Here is a 12,497-nt window from a genome sequence, read left to right on the forward strand (position 1 = left end):
GTTAAAATAATCAGCTGTTTGTCAGACAACAGCTTATGCGGACAGACGTGAGAATTTGACTTAGAGTATCAAGTAACTCTCACACAGCGTGTGTGTTTGAATGTCTCTGCCAACAGTATCAACGTCATTTTGGGTATTTCAGTCACTGCAGTCAGAGCAAAAACACACCACAACTCTAAGTCAGATTCAAATTCCTGTCAAAAAAACCCTATTGTGATAGCACTTAAAATTGCTTGATGGGATACATGAGATCACGCCATGAGTGTTAGTGTGTTGAACGAAATGTGAACAAATTTTATGTGACTGAAATGAAATTTTAACAGTGAGGAAGTGTGTTTGTTTCCATGACTAAAAAAAAAACTAGTGCTATATTTAGCTCTCAGTAAAAGAAGGATGGGGAGGGAGGCTACTTTAGGGGGCCGGCCTACAGGAAGTGATGTAATAGCACCAGTATATCAGATGACAAGAATGGTGAAAGAATAGATGGAAAAGTAGAAAAAAGACAAAAAAGGTGTCAGAAGTGCTATAAGGAAAAGAGATTAGAGAATAGGGGGAAAAAAACAGAGAGACAGGCAGTAAAACAGAGAAAAATAGAAAGAGAGGGAGGGAATGAGAAAAAAAGTCAGTTAATATAAAGTTTCCAAAATCATTTTTTAACAAAAGTGCAAAGTGTGAAAAGTGTACAGCTTGGATTGTGTTCTTGTATAAGATTGTATGTGTATAGAGAGAAAGAGAGAGAGAGAGAGAGTTGTCTGTCTCTTAACAAGAGGAAACCATTCTGCCACTATTACAGCTCTGCACAAACTGTCAGTGTGTGCGTAATGGATGGCTCAAAGCTCTGGGTTTTGTTGTGAATGTGTGATTTAAAAAAAAAAAAAGACTGTGTCCTAACCGGTTGCAACACAACAACTTGTTTTCCCTGAAAGCAAAAACTGAGCGCATTTTCACAGAACAGATGTACAATATACGACTCGAGTGGGGTTCAAAAGTCCACAATGAAAACCTGGGATTTGAGCTAATGTAAACCTGGAAACATGCCAGAAGGTTTTAGGATTTAGGACCTAAAATGATGCACTATTTGTAGTTTAATGAGAAATATTGTGCATGTAAACTCATTTGTACAGTAAGATGTTCTTGCTTCCACTTGAGCTCAAGATGACGTTTGGACCATCTCAAATCAGGTTTTACACAAACTTGTGGAGTTCAAGCAGCTCGAATGCTGCTCTTAAGCAAAAGAGGGACAAATCAAATACTAACAGATTCTGAAATCTTTAAATTCATTTTTTTAAATTAAATTTTCTTTCAAATTGTTAAGCTGATTATATCGTTTATCATCAAAATGTACTGAAATAAAAAAATGCTAAATACAGTAGAAGCTATTCAGAATTTTGAACCTCACTGAATGCGGAGAGTGCTTTTGAATGAATTAGATTTTAATGTGGGCGGAGCTACATAGCTGAACATAGCAAGGACAGAACCCAAACAACCCACATGATATCAAATTATATAATAATTATGTATTGTAATCATAAAATATCTTGTCACAGCTGCAAGTAAATTCATAGATATTGTGTTTGTAGTTTTATCGTGCCGCACATAGATTGGACAGTCTTTTTTTTTTGTGGAACCACACTTTTTTCATTTGGAATTGAATTAAAATGAGACAAATTTCACCCCTCTCCTGTCCTCCGGTTTTTAAGGATTCATCTTTATCTCCTTGCCTCCAAAACTCTCCACCACCCCCTCTTTTCATACCCGTCTCTCTCACTTGAGAGTGAATTTGCGCGCAAGTTGAGAAAAGACCGCAGCGGGACTCGTTTTAGTTTGCCCTCCCTCTCTCTCCTGTTTAGTGAGCTCTAGCTCAATGGTCATAAGAACCCTGTCCTGCCTGCCCATCCCCGCTGCCTCTTCCTGGGCTTGGGTCTGGGTGGAGGAGGCCCCGCTCAGGAGCTCTAGCTCTCTGCTCCACAATCCCTATTTCTTCTCCCTGCGAGACTCCTGTTTCTTCTTCTCTGACGCTGCCGCTTTCAGCTTGGCCGGATCCGTCACAGCCAAAGCCTGGAAAGAGAGGGAGTGTGGAGAGGGGAGGAGTGAGTCACTACGGGAGGAAAGAGAGAGAGAGAGAGAAATAGAGGAATAAAAAGAAAGCAAAAATGGAAACGAGAAAGGGGAGAAGGAAAAAGAAGGGCTTGTGGGTTAAGGTGGGAATGGTCAGATGAGTTTAACGGATATGAGGAACCAGAATAAGGGAGGTAGTTTCATTACAGAAGAGAAGAAGAAGAAGAAGAAAAAAAAGAGAGTGAAATGCTAAACGAGGGGTTAGAAGGAGATGAACACCAGGGGAACTTTCGGTTTCTGGAAAGGGAGGACAAAACAGGAAGTGGCCAGTTAGGGAGTGATAGCGTGACATCACAGCACCTAAATAAAATAATCTTGACCTTTGACCCCTTGGGATGCTGAAACATGTTTGATTATCTTTTGTTTTTTCATAAAGAAGGTTCAGTTCTGTCAGAAACCTGAAATGGTGCTGCATGTAACTCAGTTAAAGGTGAAGTGAATCATTTTTTTTTTTCAAGTAAAATACTTTCTTTTAACCCAGTTTTACAGTGAGTAAAACATTTCATTCTAAGTTTATGGCAGGATGTCCAGTTTGTCAAAACTATAAAAGGGTGGTAGGAGGGTTTTGGAAAGATACTGTCAAAAATAATGCCATTTTCGTTTGATGCTACTAGTAGTGCATAAATTAAACACTTCACCTTTAAAGGAATATTCCAGAATAAATACAAGTTAAACTTGATTACCACAGAATTTAGAATTCTGTTGACAGAACTTAACTTGTTTTTAACCCAAAAATATTCCTTTAAGTTCTTTGTGACATCAAATCTAGAAATATGTCACAGAAAGGTTTAGTTTTTTTTTTTTTTTTTTTTACTGCTTTTGTAATATAAATACACTTTAAACTCATGTAAAACTATGCAGCAAGTTTCCGCTATGGGATTTTAAAGTCCTGAGATCTTAGTTCTAGTCTGCAGCCCATAGAATCTTTATCAACCTGCCTTCAGTTCACTGGATATTGGAGGGTGGACTGGGTTTACACTGACAGAACCAAGAAAATAAAGAAGTGAAAGAGAAAGAGTGAAGCTGACAGGAGACGCACACAGAGGAGCACAAATAGAGGAGCGTATACTGAAACCGATGACAGAAAGAAAGAAAGAAGAAAGGCAATAAAGACAGAAAGAACATAAACAATACAAGACTGGAAATCTGCTAGTTTGATCCTGTAAGAGATTAGATGTGTGTGAGGAAGGCAGTGGCTTGATTGTACGTGATGGTGTTTGTCATGATATAATATATGATTAAAGCAGATACATGATTCAGTCTGACAGCATTTTACTGTTCACCTGTGAAGTAGGGCTGGGCAAAAAAATCGATTTTTCGATATATCGTTTTTTAAAATGTGGTCGATTCAATATCGATTCTCAAAGGCCACGAATCGATTTTTTTCTATATTTATTTCTGCAAACATTGAACATAAGATTTACGTTAATCTTATTACTAGTCTAATCCACTAGATGTCACCCCCTTATTTGCCTTGCGCGATGTTACAACAAAGAGTCCGTCATTCATTCATTGCTTAAAATGGCGGATCCAGGGCTCTACAGTGCGACCATTTCAGTCGCATTTGCGACTGAAAACTACTGCGTGCGACTATAAACATTTTTTTAGGAGCACCAGTGCGACTGACCAAATCTTCATCATACTTGTGATTGCGCTCAGGGGAGCTTCAAATGTTTCTACGTGTTTTTGCAGCGTTGAGTAATGTATCACAGACATATCTCACGAATCCTTTCATAAGCAAAATGAGAGATTCATTGCGCAGTGTAGAGAGCTTCGTTGATTATAAATGTGAGATCGAGATGAACTAAGATGAGTGACAGCTTTTAATGATTTTTAAGGGAGTTTGTAAATGTGATACTGATTTAATACAATACAATTCAATAAACAAGAAGTTAATATTAAGTGACTTACATTGTCTGATTTTGCTCTATTTCGTAGTCGAAAATAGTTTAAAACAAAGACACAGCGGAGCCGCTGCGCATCTCCATTCAAACACAGCGGTGTCTCGTTTATGAATGAACGGGCATTTCTGAACGAATCTAGTGAGTCAGTGATTCATGATTACCCATTCATAAAGACAGTCACTTGATTCATTCTTGAATGAATCAGCCGTTCGAATGAATCAATTGAATGAATGATTCAGTGATAAAAATCAGTGACTTACCGCCACCTGCTGGCAGTTTGTTTCATTTTAAAAGTATCTTTTCAGGAATCGAGAATTGAAATCAAAAATCGAATCGAATATCGAATCAAAAATCGAAATCGAATAGAAAATCGAAATCGAATCGAATTGGAACATCTGAATCGATACCCAGCCCTACTGTGAAGTGAAAGGAGGACAGCAGGAAAGGGAGGGGACGAGACAGCTAGAGGAGAAAAATCAGTGATATGAAGGAAGTGAAGGATAATGGCATGGAAAAGTGCACAGAAGAAAATAAACCCAGAGAGATAGAAAAAGAAAAGTAAGGTGGTATGTAAATGAATGGCACGTTAGCACAGAAAAAGATGTATGAGCTCCATTTGACTGCCAGCTCAATGACACTGATATGGTGATCCCTAAATCCACAGGACCATAGGGAAGAGCTGAGAGTGATAATGAATTCTTAAATCTGGACCACAAATCAATTTCCATTTTCTGCATTTTGGTTTAACCTTTAATGTCGTCCCATTGGTATCTTAAGAATTGTTATACTGTAGCCTAATATATATATATTTCCCCACATGGCTTATTGCACACAATTGCAGTATATGTAGCAACAATAAACTTGCCGGTGTGCTTGTATCCTTCAAAAAATGTAGTTTTGACACCAATGCTATATCCCAAATCTCCCCTGCTTCTATTTTTGATGAGGTGCAGCTACTCTAGTCTAGACATGTACTGGATTACAAGTATGTTTACATGCATTGTAAATGAGGCTTCATAAACTGGCATGCAGACAGGAGCACAAACACTGAGGTAGATGTAGCTTTAATTGGAGTTTCGACTTCCATGAACCTGACACTTCTTTATTGCTTATTTTTATTATTACATTACATTTATTTTATTATATTATATTTATATATTAATATAAATAATTACTATTTTATTTTACTTTTTTTTTTATATTACAGTTTAATTTATTATATTTATTATATTATTTTATCTGGTTAAGCCTTAATTAAGCCCAATATATACTATCAGTCAAAAGTTTGGAATAATTAAGAATATTTTTTTTGTTTTTGAAAAAAAAAAAAGTGTATGCTCACCAAGGCTGCATTTATTTAATCATATTTTTTAAAATATATTTTTAAATGTAATTTATTCCAGTGATGGCAAAGCTGAATTTTCAGCAACCATTACTTCAGTCCTCAGTTCAGCAACCATTACTTCTGTGCCACATGATCCTTCAGAAATCATTTTAATATGCCGATTTGGTGCTCAGTTATTATACGTGCTCAATTATTAATAATGGTTCTTATTATCACTGGAAACGGTTTTGCTCCTTAATATTTTTTGTGGAATTTCCCCCCCTAAGGATTCTTTGATAAATAGAAAGTTCAAAAGAACAGCACTTACATGAATTATGTCTTTACCGTCACTTTGGATCAATTTCATGCACCTTTGCTAAATAAAAGTATGAATTAATTTTTAACAAATCTTACTTACCTCAAACCTTTGAGTATTGTTTCACAGTTTTTACAAAAATATTAAGCGGCACAACTGTTTTCAACATTGCTAATAATTAGAAATATTTCTTAAGTCCCAAATCAGCGTATTAGAATGATTTCATGATCATGTGACACTGAAGTAATTGCTGCTGAAAATTCAGCTTTGCATGATAAGAATAAATTGTAATTTAACATATATTAAAACAGAAAATAGTTATTTTAAATTGCAATGATATTTAACAAATTACTGTATTTTTGATCAAATAAATTCCTCCTTGGTCAGCATAAGAATATAAATATTCTGAACTTTTGACTGGAAGTGTGTGGAAATGGACAAACTTGTTTTAAAAAGGACCTTGGTCAAAACTAACCACAGACAAAAGAGGGGGAGACCACTAGAGGACAGGAGGCAAGAGAAAGAAACTAGCAAGCATGTGTGTATGTGTGTGTGTGTGTGTGTGTGTGTGTTTGTGTGCATGTTTAGAGTGGACGCAGGTGGGCACTTGCCTGTTTTTGCTGTGATCCTTCTTTTCCTTTGCCTTTCTTGCCATGTTTACTAAGGGGACAAAAATACAAAAATTGCATGAACAATGTGGCCACCTGGTGGATGGAGGACTCAACTGCTTGTTAATGTTGTGAAGGTACTCTGATTTATTTATTTTTTTTACAGTTGACAAGTTGTTGAACAGTTGTTCAAAGTTGATAGAACAAGCACCTCAATCGAAGAACTAATCACTAGATTTGCTAAAGTTTGTCATTTACAAGTAGAACACTATATTGAGTTACTGTACATTAATACGTAATATTTATGGAAGACTATAATGGACAGGCATATAAAAACAAAACAAACAGCATTTTTTTTTGCTCAAATGTCACTCAAATATGTGCAGTTCTTGGTAAAATAATTGTGCATTTAGTCTGGCTATGCAAGAATAGGCGACTTAGTAGTCCCCAGTTTGGTTGGGGGTTCTGTCAATGCCTTGCTCATGACGTGTGTTTTTGTGTGAGTGTGTGACTGGTGGGGATCTGGGTTGTGTAGTGGTAAGCGTGTGTGTGTGTGTGTGTGAATAGGAGTATGTGTGTCAAGGCTGGGCAGAGGGTCGGGTCGGGCTTGAGAGAGCAGATGCTCCCAGACTGACCTCATGCTCAAGCTGAACACTCGTCTGGCGACCAGGAAACGCATCAGATAGTAAATTGCCACAATGAGGATCAGCAGTCCCAACACTACGCCAATAATAGCCCCTGTTATCACACCAGCCTCGACTGGAACTGAGAGAAAAAGAGAGAATATAAAGTGAGAAACGTTGAGGCCTGCAGATTAAAGAGCTCCTGTACAGTTTTACTGATCTATTAGTTGCATTGTGTCTTTGCCTTAATGCACCTGTTTTGTGTGGTGTGGGTTTTTACAGACACGACTATATTACTGAAAAATAACTCCAAACAACATCAATCAATGTCCACCTGGAAATGTTTTCATTTTTTCCTCGACATATCCCACTAATACCGCACTGAGAAGTTAAATTTACTTTTAAAAGGGAAACAAAGAGGAAAATCAAAAACACCTGTGCAGAAAAGCATTTATTTGATGAATTAGGCTCTGTGTGAGGCATTTGGATTCAACAATGGCTATTTTTCATGGAAATTGTACTCTCAGAAAAAATGTACGACCACACAAGGAAACCACTCAGGTCTCTCTGCTTTACTGTTATTTTGTGCTTCCATTAGCAGCAAACTTTCATCTCCTGCCATATGATCTCCTAGATTTTGTATGCCACCCTGGAATAAGATGGGCCTAAAGGCAAAAAGCAGTCTTGATAGTAACTGCAGCATGAGAGGAAAGCAAAGGGTTTTCTTGTGCAGCACGTTTCTCTGCAAAGCAGCCATTTTTGGTTCTTAAAATAATTTTTTGTTAGTGGATGAAGACAAAAATGTTCAAAGTGATCTGTTACCATTCTCAAACACAAGCAGTCGAACGTTAGAGGGGCTGCCAGCAATGTCAGGTGGGTTCTTGGCATCACAGGTGAAGGTTCCGTTGTCTGCAATGTCGACGTTCTTGATCAGGATAGAACCATCGCGGCGACTGGGGTTCCCCACAAATTCCAGACGGTCCCGGAACGGGCCTTTGTTATCCACATAGGGTACTCCGCCTGTGTAGTGGAAAATCTAAATAATGATAGACAGCTTATATTATCATCCTATATCTTATCATAAAATGTAAAACTATATTAGATTTGATTATATCAAATGCATCCGTTAAAAAGAAGGCCGAGAAATTTCACAGAAAAGCTACTTACAGTGGAAAATGTGATTTTACAGATTTATAATTTTTGATCAAATTACATTTTCTGATAAACTAATTTACAAATTAAATGAAGTCATGCTATTCAATTCACTCTGTTCCACTGCGTAGCGAATGAAATTAGATTTTGAACTACTAGAATTACCTGTATGAAAATGCATCCAGAAATAAATGCAGCCGGTTGGCCAACTTAAGGACTTGCACGGTACAGTACAATTTGGAAAGCAGAACTACACCCACAAGGAACTAATATTTCTGTTTGCAAGGTAATTATCTCTACAAACCACACAGACACAAGGATATTCCCATGGGGTGGGCATGTTTTCATACAGATATGTGAGTTACACTACCAGTGCATACACCTTTTAACAGGCTTAGGGAAATGCAATCACACTAAATTAATATTATGAGGCCTCATGCTGTAATTGCAAATTAAAATAATTATTAAAAACTTGTGAAACTGAAGTAGCTGCTCTCAAGCAAGCACTGCCTTTTTAATTTTCTTTTCAGATATCCTGGAATATAGACCTACAATAAGGCATCCAGTCAAATTAAGTTATGTGACGTGAAAAAGTCCTTCTTTTGATGTGCCTTTGTTGCCTTGGTTTGCTGAAGAATGCTTGACTATTCAGAAATAAGTGTGACGTTTAAAAAATAAATGATCTCAAATGAAATCAGTGCAGTTAATCTGCAGATTAGTCAATTGATTTATTATAAAATGTTCTGTTCATTTGTTTCGTGTGTGTTTGTCTGTATAGACACAACATCTTAAAGAGAAAGTTCACCCAAAAACAAACATTGTCATTTATTCTCACTCATGTTCTGTCAAACCTGTATAACGTTCTCTCTTGCAAAGAAACACACACAAAAAAAAAGATGTTTAGCAGTCTGTGCAGGCCCCTTTTTTACATAAGATGAAAGTGGATGGGGGGCCTGGGTAAAGAAAAGAGCAGCCTGGACATTCTGCCAGATATCTCTGTGTTCCATGCTACAATATGCTATATGGGTTGAGTTATTTAAAATGTCATTTTTGGGTTAACTATCACTTTAAATCATTTCTTTCACATAACTGTTGACCAGAAAAGGTGTAGGTGTGTGTTAAAATAGTGAGTTTCTGCATTTCTACGCACAGCGATGCTGTCTCTTGCCCTATCTGGACGGTAGTGCCATGAGAAGGTTACTTCTGGAGAAGTCCATTTCCAAGAGAAGAAAGAGCAGGAGAGTCTGACATCTGTGCCCACCAGCGCATGTCTCTCCCAGCTTGTGTACACAACTATAGCCGTGGTCTGAGAGGCTGGAGCATACAAACACACATAGTCAGGAATATTAGCCACATGGGGATACAAATCTAAAAAAAAATGAATAAAACCGTAAAGTTAGAGATGTGAAATGTGAATAATAATTTTAATTCTAAAGAACATCTCTGAAGCTTGAAAAGTCAACAATTTGTCACTAAGGATTTCTTTTCAATTATAGCTACAGAAATATTAATTTGCACAAATTAAAAAAATGTAAATATCAAATAAAGTAAACAATTAGATCATAAATTCAACTGTGAATTTTTCTTACTTCCTCAATTTACTGAACATTACATATTATGTACATATACATATTAAAAAGTTTATACATAAAAATGATGATTGTATGTATATATCCCTGACAAGACAGTCTGTCTCACTCCCTCTCTTTGTCTCCTTCTAATACATATATATTATTTTTAAGAATTTGGAATAATAAAAACTAAAAAATATGACAACATAAAACAGCATTTGTATTGTTAATATATTCAGTAGAGTAAGCATTTCAAGTACTGTACACGTTAGAAAGTATTAAAAAAGCTCAAATTCATTGAATAGACAACTGATACAAAAATAAACCTTGACTCACAAGAAAAAAAAGAACAAATGCTTGTTTTTGTAATGTCCTTGATACTGCAGTTTATTCTAGTTAATATTTTTGTAAAATTAGAAAAACCAAAGAAACAAATACAAATTAAAACAAATTAAAAAAAGAACTAAAGACCTACAGATATATAATTAAAAGAATAAAATGTTCTATTTAAAACAGAAAAGAGCAGTAAAAATTAAGGAAAGAGTCTCTATATTCTGACTGTGTGATCAGTCTTTTCTGATCTGCGTCATTTCTCAAACCTGGCCAGTTTTGAACAGGTAGGCAATAGGTGCACAAACAACAGGTGAGTCTGAACGTACAGTAATTCAGTCATACTGTATAGCCACTTATGAGAAGGACTTCTGGTTAGTTTCAAAGTTAGTTTGTTTGCTTTGTTGTCACAAAATGATGAAATGCAAGATGGATGAAATGTATTTACCTATGCCCAAGAGTACCACGGACGTCAGTGCCAGTACAGACAGCATGATCTCCCTCCGATCTCCCCGCAGGTCAGTATGTGAGGGGTTCCGAGAGAGCGAGGGATGGAGAAAGGAGAAGAGATGGAGGGAAGAAGGGAATGAGACTAGAGGGCATCAAGATGAGACTATTCAGTCCTGGACTTTATACCCAACCACACCCCAAACTTAAGCCCTGCCTCCACCACCTCATTATCTCGTGCCTTCTCTTTCTTTGGCCCCGTCCCTGACACGATAGTCTCTCTCGCTCCCTCTCTTTGTCTCCTTCTAAAAGACAGTCTATGAACACGATATAGAAAGGACAAGTGATACAATAACCTGAGAATGAATCCTCTCTCTCGCTCTCCAGCCAGTTAATAAAAGCATCGCAGCATCTGTTTGACGAGGAAAGATCAAATTTGAAGGACAAAGACACTGCAGCATTAAAGAAAGACAATCTCTAAGTGCCAAGAGTACCACGGACGTCAGTGCCAGTACAGACAGCATGATCTCCCTCCGATCTCCCCGCAGGTCAGTATGTGAGGGGTTCCGAGAGAGCGAGGGATGGAGAAAGGAGAAGAGATGGAGGGAAGAAGGGAATGAGACTAGAGGGCATCAAGATGAGACTATTCAGTCCTGGACTTTATACCCAACCACACCCCAAACTTAAGCCCTGCCTCCACCACCTCATTATCTCGTGCCTTCTCTTTCTTTGGCCCCGTCCCTGACACGATAGTCTCTCTCGCTCCCTCTCTTTGTCTCCTTCTAAAAGACAGTCTATGAACACGATATAGAAAGGACAAGTGATACAATAACCTGAGAATGAATCCTCTCTCTCGCTCTCCAGCCAGTTAATAAAAGCATCGCAGCATCTGTTTGACGAGGAAAGATCAAATTTGAAGGACAAAGACACTGCAGCATTAAAGAAAGACAATCTCTAAGTGAGTCAGATTATGTTTGGAGTTCAGTGTGTGTGTGTGTGTGTATCTGTGGTTTAATACTCTGATACCTCCCTTCTCCTTATCCTGTCACGCTTGAGTGCTGTTTGTCTGTAATCCTTCCTCTCTTATGCTGAAGATTCGACTCTATAAACAAAACATACCCGGAGAAGCCGCCGGTCTGAAAACACAATGAGCTGCAGGTCTTTTCCATCTCACCTATCCTGACCCGGTCGCCATCTGCCTGCCACTCAAAACAGGAAACCGGTTTACAGACCATTCCCCCCATCTGCCATTATTCGGACAAACAGGTTTTAATGTCCTACATTCAAGCCAAATGGTTGAGCCAATGTTGGCAAAGCAATGTTTTGAAAGCACCATGGTGTTTAGACTATCGGAGGAATCGACCTACCATAATTTGCACATTAAACTGGACCAACACTTCATCTTTAACCCTATAAAGCCTGCTGTATTATGTTTGACATATGAATCTCTAAGGCCTCTAAATTTTCAACATGATCAATGCAACTGAAAAATCTACGACATCCCTTCTGTCATTTGACTTATAGTTGATATTTTTTAGTAAGTAAAACAGCTTTTAATTGTAAAAATATCCACCTTCAGGCTGTGGTACATTTGTTTTTGCAGTGAAATCTGAAATGATTTTCATAATGTAAATATAAGATTAAATAATATTTCAAGATGAACATTAACTGGACTGAAGCAACTTAGGTTTATGTGATTAAATATCTCCAATGCACTTTTTTTGAAAATAAAAATTATGTTAAAAGTATAAAATATGATTCATCAGGCTTTTGAAGAATGTTTATTTGTACATCTGTTGATCATCATTGTTTTGCATTATGTTTTGTCCCCCACAATGATGTCTACAGAGCTTTTACATATTGAATAAGGCATAATATTGGGAAATATACAGTAACAACTCATTTATATGCATTTTATGCAAGTAATCCATTATACTATTATAAACATCTCATTTATTTATATTACAAAGTATCAGAAATTTTATCTTCACTGTTTGGCCATATAAATATATATATATATATATATATATATATACAGTGGGGGGAAAAAAAGTATGATCCCCTGCTGATTTTGTAAGTTTGCCCACTTACAAAGAAATGAAGG

At 37.1% G+C, this 12,497-nt stretch overlaps 1 protein-coding gene across 4 annotated transcripts; it reads right to left on the reverse strand.

Annotated features, from left to right (window-relative positions):
* Window positions 1-393: 393 nt before the first annotated feature.
* mpz (myelin protein zero) lies at window positions 394-10,572 on the reverse strand. Of its 4 annotated transcripts, none has more exons than XM_016564258.1 (6): window positions 10,395-10,570; window positions 9,196-9,359; window positions 7,716-7,929; window positions 6,906-7,035; window positions 6,274-6,322; window positions 394-424 (listed from the first exon to the last, which is right to left on the reverse strand). In XM_016564258.1, the coding sequence occupies exons 1-6, from the start codon at window positions 10,438-10,440 to the stop codon at window positions 407-409; spliced, it is 621 nt and encodes a 206-aa protein (XP_016419744.1). In that variant the 5' UTR covers window positions 10,441-10,570; the 3' UTR covers window positions 394-406. The 4 variants fall into 4 exon arrangements, with proteins under 4 accessions (XP_016419744.1, XP_016419745.1, XP_016419742.1 ...); XM_016564259.1 differs by having other exon boundaries at window positions 407-523; XM_016564256.1 differs by lacking the exon at window positions 394-424 and adding an exon at window positions 742-2,058 and having other exon boundaries at window positions 10,395-10,572.
* Between the last annotated feature and the right edge of the window lie 1,925 nt (window positions 10,573-12,497).

Source organism: Sinocyclocheilus rhinocerous, unplaced genomic scaffold, assembly GCF_001515625.1.
Source record: "Sinocyclocheilus rhinocerous isolate Xijiao unplaced genomic scaffold, SAMN03320098_v1.1 scaffold919, whole genome shotgun sequence".
In the NCBI taxonomy this organism is placed as follows: domain Eukaryota; kingdom Metazoa; phylum Chordata; class Actinopteri; order Cypriniformes; family Cyprinidae; genus Sinocyclocheilus; species Sinocyclocheilus rhinocerous.